The sequence below is a fragment of the Trachemys scripta genome, chromosome 1, assembly GCF_013100865.1.
Source record: "Trachemys scripta elegans isolate TJP31775 chromosome 1, CAS_Tse_1.0, whole genome shotgun sequence".
Classification (NCBI taxonomy): Eukaryota; Metazoa; Chordata; order Testudines; family Emydidae; genus Trachemys; species Trachemys scripta.
The window spans coordinates 132,989,042-133,001,732 of NC_048298.1; the positions used below are offsets into that span (position 1 = coordinate 132,989,042).

The 12,691-nt window shown below is 48.0% G+C and overlaps 1 protein-coding gene across 1 annotated transcript; it reads right to left on the reverse strand.

Moving 5' to 3' along the window:
* Positions 1-6,110: 6,110 nt before the first annotated feature.
* Positions 6,111-11,896, reverse strand: LOC117872917 (alpha-2-macroglobulin-like protein 1). Its single transcript, XM_034761817.1, has 4 exons — positions 11,781-11,896; positions 10,945-11,200; positions 6,679-6,788; positions 6,111-6,296 (listed from the first exon to the last, which is right to left on the reverse strand). The coding sequence occupies exons 2-4, from the start codon at positions 11,072-11,074 to the stop codon at positions 6,111-6,113; spliced, it is 426 nt and encodes a 141-aa protein (XP_034617708.1). The 5' UTR covers positions 11,075-11,200; positions 11,781-11,896.
* Positions 11,897-12,691: the final 795 nt, after the last annotated feature.

Here is a 12,691-nt window from a genome sequence, read left to right on the forward strand (position 1 = left end):
TTAAAGAAACCATTATCACGCTGGGAAGTCAGTTATGGCTCCAACATTGGTTGTAGCTCAGGCCTCAGCACATAGCTGGTGCAAATGGTCATAACACCCCTGGACTTGGTCCATGGAATCTTCAGCCTTATATGCTGCTAACTTGAATGCCTGAATATAGACAGGCAGAAAACTGTGCTGAGGGACCATTAAGTTTACACGAGTGTGCAAAAGTCAGGAAATGCCAGCACTACAGTTGTATGCAGAGTTCACGTCCAGAAGAGACCATGAGATCATCCAGTCTTCCCTCCTGTATGCCACAGGCCACTAAATGCCAGCCAGCACCCACACACCAAGCCCAACAACTGCAATTAAATCAAAGTACCACAGCCCTCAGGAGACTAACTATTGTGTCAGAGGCAGAGAATACGAGGGGTTTAGGTGCACTAGTGCCCAAGGCCCCTGCAATGGTGGGGAAATGATTTAGTGAGACACACCCAGATGATCCTGGCGAGTCACCTGTACCCACATAATGCAGAGGAAGGCAAAAACAACCCCCAGAGTCACTGCCAATCTGAGCTGGGGGACAATTCCTTCCCAACTCCACACATGGCCATCAGTATGGCCCTCAGCATGTGAGCAAGAACCAGCCAAGTACCTGTGAGTGATAGAATGCTCAGTGCCACTCCGAGCACCTGCCCACCCCATCCAATGTCCCACCTCCAGTTGTGACCATTTCTGATTCTTCAGAGGAAGGAGAACGCCCCTCCCCCAGAATACATGGAGGAGAAAAGTTCCCATCCTGACACACACACACCACTCCCCCCATCCCTCAGTGGTTTGAGCATTGGCCTGCTAAACCCAGAGTTGTGAGTTCAATCCTGGGGGGGGGGGCACTTAGGGATCTGGGGCAAAATCAGTACTTGGTCCTGCTCTAGTAAAGGTAGGGGGCTGGACTCAATGACCTTTCAGGGTCCCTTCCAGTTCTATGAGATAGGTATATATCTCCATATATTATCTGCCTCATTCCATGTATATGTTAATACAGTCTTTAATAACATAATCATGTATGATTTCCAATACAATACACCATCATACAATTTTTATTATAAACATAGATACATGCAGAATCTTTTATTGATTGTTTTAGCCTTTGTATGCTTACTCTGATTTAACTGCCAGAATTAGAGCTGAGCAAGGAATCCATAAATAATAATTTATTCAACAAGTGTCACCTTTTTCTGTCCACAGAGAGATCACAATTTTCTTGAATTTATTTTAACTCCAAATAGCTTCTTGGGAATAACTATTGGCCTGCAGAGCATTGTAACAATCCACTGTAAGTATCAGACATTCAAAATCTGAGCTATTTTGATTGGACACAAGTTGCTTGACTGCGTGAGCATAACTCTGCTGGGGCGCAAATGCCTGAAATGACAAATTTTGTTGCATTTGTTTAAAATTTGCTTTTGAAACTCACTTGCTGGGATGTTCATGGGAAGTGAACACAAACAAGGGCATATGAACAGCTGAAACCAATTCATTAAAAACCCCTAGTGAATATTCCTGGAACATTTTTGTAATAGTCATCCAACTTTAGTCATCCCAATCCTGTATAACTTTAGTGTCCTATGCTTTTTTATGGCAAGTTCTTTTCTCTCTAAGGTTTATGTTAATCATTTTCTTATAATCAAGTAGAATACATATAACAGGGTATATTTCCTTTGCAGACTCTGGCCAGTGCTCTTTTATTGTAGTATCTCACGAGATGTTTCCTCGGAGAATACATGTAGAGAGTTGGATTAGCAGTTTATACACTTTGGGACCAATTTCATGACTTTGGAGGGACTGACTCATGATTTTTGAACTTTTGAGATTGGAAATAACGAAGGCTGTTAGGAAAATTGTAGGTTACTCTATATATGCAAGTTGAAAAATAGTACATGATGTATTTGTGTATTACATGATGAAGACTGTATCGTAATGCAGATGCACAGAGGGCAGAGTTAAGTGTATGTGGGCAACCTTAACTTCTGTCCCTGCTGACTTTCGAGTGCTACCCTTTGTGACCTTAGTGTTTCTTAACGTCCTTTTTTGCATGTAATTGCCTATGTATTTTAAAAAGGAAAAGAAAACACAAGTGAAGAAACTTCAGTCACCATAAAAATAGCTTGGAAGCTCTGCTGCCTTGCAATAAATGGCAAACAGAACATGTACATTTATTAATCTTAGCTGTAGTGGCACTGCACAGAAGTGATGCTGCCAATCAGGGTAGGAGCTGCACAAGAGAACACCTGCCTGCTCCCATCCTGCGCAGCTCAGGTGCTCCATGGCTGTGAAGTGACGCTCATGTAGAGTTCCTATTCTCTGTAGTAGCGGAGCTCCTTAGCTGTTCTACTCTTGGTTGGTTTAGTATGTGGCCAGCCATTTACTTGCATGATAGAGTCCTGTAGTAGTAGAGGGGAGCTGTCCTCCCATTTGCAGCAGTTTGCCTGGAAACTTGAGTTCCACAAAGTGTCCCAGTTCCACAGGATGGGTGCTATGTCCCCCCACTTTGGAACAGCCTCTGGGAGGAGCCCTTCAGTGTGCCAGATCATGCGGCTTAACTGCCTCCCTAGGCTGGACCTCTGGTCCCTCAGCACCCCTGCTTCACACAGTGATCTCTGTTCGGCGAGTCCAATTTAGTGGACTGGAACACAGCATAGAAAGTCCTTGGTTACAGAGCAAAGAAAGTTACAGCACAGTCCATCCTGGTCAGCACAGAGCCCAAAGCCCTGTCCCTGTGATCTCTCTTTGTCCAAATTCCGTTGTACCCGGACTGCTTCCCGCAGCCAACACTTCACTTCCTCCTCATACCCCACAGTCCTTTGATCCTGAGCTGGGAGATGTGGCTCAGCCGCCTGGCAGCGAGGTGGGGAATCCATATCACTCCATGGTGTTGCTTGCTAGGTGTCCATATCCAGGCAGTTGGATTCACCATTGTTTTCTTAAGAGCTCCATTGATATGAAACCATAGGTCTTAGCCTGCCTTGAGAACACACAGTCCCTTTTCACCCAGTAGGTAACTGCAGCACATAGGGGAAACTGAGGCACACATAAGCTTCATAAAAATATTATAGAACATTCCCACTTCGTCACACAACATTGCAGGTTAGCACTGCTCCTGCAGAGCTTAGGATCTCAGTAGGGCTCTCCTAACATGCTTCAGTTCTGCAGTGCTCCTGACTGACTGAACTCCTGTGGAGCTGTAGATGAACTCTGCTCCTGAGGAGATTAGGAACATACTGGCTGGCCCTCCTAGCTACCAGCTACAGGCACATTTCCCCAGGCAAAGGGAGTGTTTTTAGGTGGAGAAAATCAGGAAGAGGATCCCTGTTGTCCTGCCAGGTTGGGGCAATTCAGGGAGTAGGCTGTTCACTACGCAGCTCAGAGAGCTGCCTGCAAATGCACACTGGGGTCTTCCTTAAGTGTGAATCCAACTAGGTTAGCAAAAACATCTGCTGTGCATGTACAATATGCAATTTTCAAATGCTAATGATTCAGCCAAACTTAATTCAATTTCCTCCTGTACAAGGCTGTGCACTGCTCCTTGAAGGGCTATCACTATGCCAAATGGCAAACCACATTTAGGCATTGGAGTCAATACTGACCCAGAGGGGAGAGCCCCCCTATTGAGTCCCCCCACCCTGCAGCACAGCAACCCCTAGCGCCACACTGAGGCATTGGGGTCAGCACAGACTTGATAAGAGAGTGCTCCCTAAGGAGTCACCCCCACTAGTTTCTACATCATCCTGCCTTTTCCCTTGGAGGGCTCCCAGCCAAGAACTGACCCAAGCCATGGCTGCTTTGAATGTGAGATCTAACAGGATCGAGGTCCCACATGTTGGTCGGGGAGGAAAAAGAAGAGAACAAAAGGAAACAAAGACAGGATATTTCTGCTGCCATGTGGCACTGCACGCACCTGTAACTTGCTGTTCACTCCTGTACTTCTATGCCCTCCCTGCTCTCGTTTGTTGGTCTCAGACTCTCTGATCTCTGCCCTTTCTTTCCAAATAACTAAGACGGCACAGATGGAGGGTTATTTTCTATAAGCTCCCTATTCTGTCACCCAGAAAGTAGCTGGGAGCTTACCTAGCTGGGCAGCAAGAGGGACTGTACTTTGGCCGTGAAGAGCAAGAGATCCTCTGGCCAAGACCTGAGAAGAAACATACACAGAAGTGGGCTGAGGGTTTCTCGTCTCCATGGTTTGCTGAGGCAGTCACTGGGAAATCCCCAGGGGAGGGATGTGCCCCCACCTCTGCTCACTGCCCCTCTCTGTGTACTCACCAGGTTTTAGAACTGCACCTGGGCAGCCCCCTCTTCCAGCTCCTTTGCCAGGATGTTATAGTGAACGGTGACCTGCTGCATGTCCCCGCAAGGCGGCATGCCCTGTGTGGGGTGGATCTTCACTGAGCTGTTGCTGGAGGAATAGAAGGGCCTCAGTGAGCGGTAGGCCGTGCCGTAAGATGGGACCACCTTCGTAAAAGCTGTGCCTTGGGCTTTCCAGCATGGACTTCACCCGGGACAGAGAAAGGGCAGTGGTGTGCTTTGAAGGTACCTCCCAGTATCAGGGCTAGATGTCCACCTGACAAGGCTGGAAGGAGGGCTGTGGGTCTATCATCGCCCTTCTGCGTAGGGCTGGCATTTCCCACACAACCCTGTTCAACAAGCTGATCCACATCTGGCTGGTATCTAGCCTACTGCCACAATGGGCTGTACCATGGCAGTGTCCCTCCTCCCACTGGAACAGATCAGACCACTGGACTCTGGTATCCTGCCTCCTGAGTTACTGGATGAGACCTCTGGTCCTTCTACTCCTGTCTTGTGTATAGAGGCCAAGGCTGGATGATTATGGGGAAGGTATAAGCCACCTGTAATGCATGTCTCCGTGCAATGCTCTTTCACCTGGACAAACGCTGACCTCAGCACTCCTGTGGCATCAGCCAGTGATCACTTTACAAACTAAAGCATGAGGAGTGACAGTCCTGGTAGCCTTTGTCCAAGTGGCAGCTCTTCAAATGCTATTATTTGCTGGAGACTTTATTAATATTTGTATTACACTAGCACCTAGCAGGGCCCCAAACCAAGATCAGGGCCCCATTGTGCTGGGCACTGGGCATACAGAGAATAAGAGACAGTCCCTGCCTTTGACAGCCTACCGTTGAAACAGCCAAAAGATGGGAGAAAGGATAATTATTACCACCTTTTACAGATGGGGAAGCAAGGCACAGAGCGGTTAAGGACCAGATCCCTTGAAGATACTTAGGTGCCTAACTCCCATGGCAATCAATGGGAGTTAGGCTCAGATCCTTGAAAGTATTTAGGTGCCTTAGTGCCTTCCCCAAGGCCACAGAGGGAGTCTGCAACAGAGTCAGGAACTGCACCCCCCTCTCCTGAATCCTGAAACAGAACTTACCCACAGGGCCACCTTTCCTCTCCTTCACTGACGGCTTCGAATCTCTTTACCTCAAGTCTACTTTGCAGCAGCAGGTTCCACAGTCTGACCAGACATTCCAAGAAAATCATTGCCTCTGCTGTGTTCTACACCTTCTGCTTCTTACGTCCCAAGTGCCTCCTTGTTCTGCTGTTATAAGGACGGCATAGACTGTACCACCCGTGGGCCTCCTCTACCCTGTTCATCATTTCACACCTTTCTCCCCGTCTCCCCTTCCCATGCAGGATAGTCCAGCTCTCTCTAATCTCTCCAGCTGGCCAAACTCACAGAGCCCTTCCATGCCAGCCCAGGAGGAGTCACCACCTGGATGCCCCCAAATCGCTGACTTGCAGGAGCAGATGTTGTGTTCCCCCCATCCTCCCATGACACATTACCCCAAACCCTAGTTTTAATGATGCTTTCCCATTTAGAGACAGCTTGGCCTACGGCACTGCACATGGAACTAGGGGCCAGGAATTACTCAGTGCTAATGCTGGCCCTGCCATGGACTTCCTCTATAGCCTCCAGCAAGTCACTTTACTGCTCTGCCCCTCAGTTTCCTCCTCTGTATAATGAGGCTAATGACACTGGCCTGCCTCACTGTGGGGATCACCGGTTAATGCTTGCACCGCCCCATATAAATGCAAAACATTATTCTTCAAAAGCCAGGTTTCTCCTGTAATGAAACCTTGTCGCTGTCCCTCCATGGTGAAGTGTCCAAGGTGAAAGAGGTCACCCCTGTGTGGTCACTGAGGTAGGTCTCAGACTGCATTTTGCCCCTGTATACAGTGAGAAAAACCTCTGTGTTCTTCAAGGGCATCCCATTGGCACTGTTGAGCTTCAGCTGGAAGAAGAGAGAAAGGAGGCAAGGCATATAAATGTGTAGACTTGACCAGCCACCCCCTCCCAGCTCATGAATCACCCTGCAACAAGCCCCATAAGCCTCCCCAACAGCTGATCTCTCCCTCTGCCCCCATCCCCAACCCAGGCTGACAACCCCAAGAACAAATCCCTAACCCACCCCCACCAGTTCTAAATAATGTGACCAGCCTTAACATCCTCACCAAGGGAGAGAGTAAGAGATAAAGAGAGAGATTACACACAAGGGGGCTGTGGCAGCTCAGAGCAAGGTGACCCCCTTTAAGGACCTCATGACAACGGCATTCCCTTAGCCCCTGAGGTTGGACTTTCCTCTTCCTTTCCTAGTATCTTCCCAGCTCACTTACCCTCCCATGGTATGGTGCTCCTGGCTGGTAGTAGATGTTATTATCCAAAAACTGGAGCGTAGTGACGGATGAAGTTACCCTGCAGCTCTGAGTGGCGTTGAACTCCAACCCTATGAGAACAGAGAAGGTGGGGGTGCACATCATGTGACTGAGAGAAGGCAGTCAGATTAGATGCACCTGGTATCATGGTTTATGAGATGGTCTGTGGGCTTCTCCATTCACACCTGAGAGTCATTTTCACAAGGCAGCAGAGATAGAGCCTGGACAGTGACACAGATCTGTAGGGTATAAGCCTCGAGAAGGAAGGGGAGTTCATTATTGGGGCTCAAAGCAGGGGAGTTAGATGAAATGGGATGAAACTGAGCAAGTAGGGAAGATTCTAGGCTGGCTAATCAGGAAACGTTTTCGACCAGTGAGGGAGTCTATGAGATGGAGAAGGAGCCTCCCCAAGGGAAGGGGTGGAGGCCCCATTGCTAGGGACATTTAGAACTAGCACACAAAGCCCCGGAGAACAGCCTGTAGGGAACAATCCTGCATTGTTTGTGTTGGGGGCGGGGAGGGAGGGATAGGCAAAATGCAAGCTCCCAAATAACGCACAGCCAATGCCTGAGGAGTGTGTGGGACTGCTGAAAATATCATGGGTCTCCTGACCCATTCCCTCCCCCTCCCATGCCGAAACACCTTTCCCAGATTACAGTAAAGAATGAAAGAATCCAGCCAGACCTGACCTAGCTTCCTGCACATTTCTAATGCACCCAAAGTAAACGAACCAACACCTCTGTCTGAGCAGAAACATCCTCTCCATTTTGCAGGCTTTGATCCAGTCCTACTCTCCAGGGAGTCAATGGCGAAACTCACATTGGCTTTAATGGGAACAAGCTTGGTTCCCTGGGGAGCCTTGTGGGAGAATATGCAGGGTGAGGAAAAACATTAGGTGAAGAGACCATCAGTGGAGAATCAGAGCCCTTCCTCCAAGTCTGGAATCCTTGTACCTGTTCTACTTTCTTCCAGGGAAGCCACAGCATCTAGACTGAACTGGTAACTGTTCTGAAGAGTCAGGTTATAGACCTTAGTGTCCGCCACTGCAGCGAGGCAGCCCTCCCTGTTCATCTGGGAGACAGGAGAGTGCCTTAATGAACCAACCATGAGTGCAACAATCCCAGCATGGCCCACCAGCAGTGACTGAATCTAGGGGCTAGAGTACCAAAAGCCCAAGCCCTAGGCCCAGCCACTTGAGTTATTGCAGAGACACCTTCATTTTGTGAAAATAACAAGCTCTTATAAGAACATACGAAAAGCCATACTGGGTCATACCAAAGGTCCATCTAGCCCAGTATCCTGTAAGACAATGGCCAATGCCTTGTGCTTCAGAGGGAATGAACAGAACAGGCAATCATCAAGTGAACCATTCCCTGTCGCTCATTCCCAGCTTCTGGCAAACAGAGGCTAGGAACACCATCCCTGCCCATCCTGGCTAATAGCCATTGATGGACCTATCCTCCACGAATTTATCTAGTTCTTTTTTGAACCCCGTTATAGTCTTGGCCAGGGGTGACCAACCTGTGGCTCCAGAGCTGCATGCGGCTCTTCAGAGGTTAATATGCGGCTCCTTATCTAGGCACTGATTCTGGGGCTGGAGCTATAGATGCTAACTTTACAATGTGCTGGAGGGTGCTCACTTGTCAACCCCCTGCTCTGCCCCAATCCCTGTCCCCACTCTACTCCTTCCCCCAGGGCCTCTGCCCCTTCCCCTGAGCCTGCCATGCCCTCGCTTCTCTCCCCATAGCCTCCTGCTCATGTGAAACAGCAGATTGCGGGAAGGAGGGGAGTAGGTGCTGATTGGTGGGGGCTGCCGGCAGGTGGGAGGCACTGGGGGCTGGGGAGCGGATGGGGGCTGCTGACATATTACTGTGGCTCTTTGGCAATGTACATTGGTAAATTCTGGCTCCTTCTCAGGCTCAGGTTGGCCATCCCTGGTCTTGGCCTTCACAACATCCTCTGGCAAGGAGTTCCACAGTTGGCTGTGCGTTGTGTGAAAAAATACTTCCTTTGGTTTGTTTTCAACCTGCTGCCTATTAATTTCATTTGGGGACCCCTAGTTATTGTGTTATGAGATGCAGTAAATAACACTTCCTTATTTACTTTCTGCACACCAGTCATGATTTTATAGACCTCTATCATATCCCCCCTTAGTCATCTCTTTTCCAAGCTGAAAAGTCCCAGTCTTATTAATCTCTCCTTATATGGCAACCGTTCCATACCCCTAATCATTTTGTTGCCCTTTTCGGAACCTTTTCCCATTCCAATATATCTTTTTTGATATGGGGCAACCACATCTGCACACAGTATTCAAGATGTGGGTGTATCACGGATTTATATAGAGGTAATATGATATTTTCTGTCACTTTTTTGACTGCCGCTGCACATTGAGTGGATGTTTTCAGAGACTATCCACAATGACTCCAAGGTTTCTTTCTTGAGTGGTAACAGCTAATTTAGACACCATCATTTTATATGTATAGTTGGGATTATGCTTTCCAATGTGCATTACTTTGCATTTATCAACATTGAATTTCATCTGCCATTTTGTTGCCCAGTCACCCAGTTCCGAGAGATGCTTTTGTAGCTCTTCACATTCTGCCTGGGACTTAACTATCTTGAGTAGTTTTGTATCATCTGCAAATTTTGCCACCTCACTGCTTACCCCTTTTTCCAGATCATTTAGGAATATGTTAAATAGGACTGGGCCCAGTACAGACCCCTGGGGGACACCACTATTTATCTCGCTCCATTCTAAAAACTGACCATTTATTCCTACCCTTTGTTTCCTATCTTTTGACCAGTTACCAGTCCATGAGAGGACCTTCCCTCTTATCCCATGACAGCTTACTTTGCTTAAGAGCCTTTCATGAGGGATTTTCTCAAAGGCTTTCTGAAAATCTAAATACACTATCTCCACTGGATCCCCCTTGTCCATGTGCTCTGTCTAGTCTAGTCACTAGCGGGAGACACAATCCCACATGCTTAGCTCATGTCTTACATGATCACTGAGATGCCACTAGCCAGACATTGGGCACCATCCCTCTGAGTGCATCATTCCTTTCCCTAGGTCAGGATTGATCTTTAAGATGTTTGCCGGACATGTTTAAAAATGTGTAAATCAATCATTTTGCTCACCCTAGAAGGCAAAGTTTGTGATGAGTCACAGCTGGCAGTGGTTGAGGCCCTCAGGAGTGAGAAGTAAGTGGGTCATAGAGACTGAAGACTAAGTTCCCTTCAGGACATGTGGTCAAGTCCTCTGCTGCTGTGAATCAGCATATATCAATTGACACCAGCTGGGGGGCTGACCCATGGTCTCTCCAGGTCAAGGTGGAGGCATGGATGTGGGCAGTGTGTGGGTGAGTAGAGCTTGCATTGGCACAGGCCATTCTTGTATCTGTTTTGTCGTTAAATCTCCGGGAACTGACTCTCAGATGAACTCTCCTGGTCCTGGATGACCAGGTCCCTCTTCTGGGCTATAAACAATGGTCAGTGGGGCTACTCATGAGTTCAGGGATTTCCCTTGAAATCCCACCAGGTTGGAAGTGTCACAGCTTAATAGATTTTGTTTCTCCTACCCCCCCCCCATTCACTAATTCTCTCCCTCCCCAATGACACATCCCCCCTCCTCTGTCCCTTTTTCTTTCTTTGGCAGAGGCACTGTGTTTGCACCACTACTACCTGTGCTCACCTGGCCAGAATGTTCCTGACAAATATCCCGGTTTGTTTTGAAGACATTCCAACTATAGTGTATTGGCTTGCGGCACACCACATCCCACACTTTGCCCTGGACTGGCTTCCCATATGTGTACCTGGTTTAGAAGAGCGAAAGAACAGCAAGACTCATTGACACAGATAACCTCAAATCAACAGCCCTGCTGGGCAAGCAAACATCAGCCAAAGGCCCTGGCCGGCAGCCATGCTCTCTCATCATATCTCAAAGGTAAGCAGGGTCAGAGGAAGGCAATGATGCAAAAGCTGCATGGAAAAAGCCAGCAGACGCTGACATGGGTGACTCAATAGTAGGTGCTCTCTCCTCTCAGTCAGCACTGACCCCAATGCCCCAGTATGGTGCTGTGCTGCAGGGAGTGAGCTGGGTGACTGGGTAGGAGATGCTCTTCCACCTGCATCAGTACTGACTCCAGTGCCCCAGTATGCTGTTGGGGGGTACAATGCAGCAGGGAATGTCCCTCAGTGGGGGATGCACCTCTGTATTTTAGGGCTTACCTGATTTAGGAACCACGGACAAAGAACTGCAAGGCGGAATGGAGAATGTCAGGGTGCTGCAGTGGGAGGGTGCTGCAGGGACTATTCTAGCCTTTAGTTTTGATGGGTGCTGGTGTTCAAAGCCTTTCATCGGGCAGCTTTAGCCGAAGGAAAATGTTAACTTCAGCTCACGTGCCACAGACTTGCAAATGGAATTTCTCCTCCAAGACGGTGATCACAGGGGGCATCTGAATCGACACACTGCATTTGGGCAGCACTGCGAGAAGCAAGAGAAGCAGAGTAAAATGGCCAGCGGGTCTGACTCAGAGGGCTTCCCCTCCCACCCCATCCTCAAGGATCCTGGAGAACGAGTTCCTTTTTCACTTCTCTCCCCAGCAAGGTCCAACGGGATCCCACAGCAGTATGTGCCCAAGCAAGAGAGAGATGGGCAGACCTGATGGGACAGACGTCCCTGTCTTTTCTCAGGCCCAGCATGCGGGTCTCAGGAGGGGAAGCAGAGCAAGTGCCTGTCTGCGTGAGAAAGGGCAGGGGGAGGGAGTGAATGGGTCAATGAATGAGCAAGATCTCCCTTCTCACTCCCAGGAGAGAGAGGTCTTCTCCAGGGCACAACTGCGAGCTCCAATAGTGGGAGAATGAAGACATGGGATTGAGTGAGGAAGGGTGAGAACTAATGCTGGGTTCAGCGTGTCTGCTTGTACATCGCTAGCCACTAGTGCACCCAAATAGCTACCTGCCCACATCTGGAAGGTCCCACCCCTCTGGCACGGGATGGAGGGGTCTGTAAGGAACACACTCATTCCCTACTCCCTTCAAATCCCTGCCACAATGGCCCTTACCATAGTCCTCTACACTGAAGCTGTTCTTGAGGCCAGGCATATTGATGGTGTATTCTCCTAAAGGTGCTTCTGCAGCCAATGGGAAGAATAGATCCACAATGCCTTGATATGGGGTCTGAACTGGGCCGAGTCCTATTCAACATATTCCTGAATGATCTGGAAAAAGGAGTAAACACTGTGGTGGCAAAATTTGCAAATGATACAAAACTACTCAATATAGTTAAGTCTCAGGCAGACTGCAAAGAGCTACAAAAGGATCTCTCAAAACTAGGTGACTGGGCAACAAAATGGTAGATGAAATTCAATGTTGATAAATGCAAAGTAATGAACATTGGAAAGCAAAATCCCAACTATACATATAAAATAATGGTGTCTAAATTAGCTGTTACCACTCAAGAAAGAGACCTTGGAGTCATTGTGGATAGTTCTCTGAAAACATCCACTCAATGTGCAGGGGCAGTCAAAAAAGCGAACTGAATGTTGGGGGAATCATTAAGAAAGTGATAGATCTTAAGACAGAAAAATATCATATTGCCTCTATATAAATCCATGGTACACCCACATTTTGAATACTGCGTGCAGATGTGGTTGTCCCATCTCAAAAAAGATATATTGGAGTTGGAAAAGGTTCAGAAAAGGGCAACAAAAATTATTAGGGATATGGAACGGCTGCCATATAAGGAGATATTAATAAGACTGGGACTTTTCAGCTTGGAAAAGAGACGTCCCTACTGCTATATTCTCTTTATCTGAGCATGGAGTTACTATCCATAGAGATTCTATGGTACTGTTTGGTTCATTTAAGGTTTTTACTTCATTTGATTCTACACTTTCTTTCACATATAATGCCACTCCCCCCCCCACCAGCACGACCTGTTCTATCCTTCCGATATATTTTGTACCTTGGTATT

Coding starts and splice junctions, on each gene's coding strand:
- LOC117872917 (XM_034761817.1), bottom strand. CDS start 11,074: ATGAAAGGCTTTGAACACCAGCACCCATCAAAACTAAAGGCTAGAATA. Junction 6,789..10,944: donor GTCCGTGGTTCCTAAATCAG/GTAAGCCCTAAA, acceptor CTGTTCTCATAG/GGTTGGAGTTCAACGCCACT. Junction 6,297..6,678: donor GAGCACCATACCATGGGAGG/GTAAGTGAGCTG, acceptor CTCTTCTTCCAG/CTGAAGCTCAACAGTGCCAA.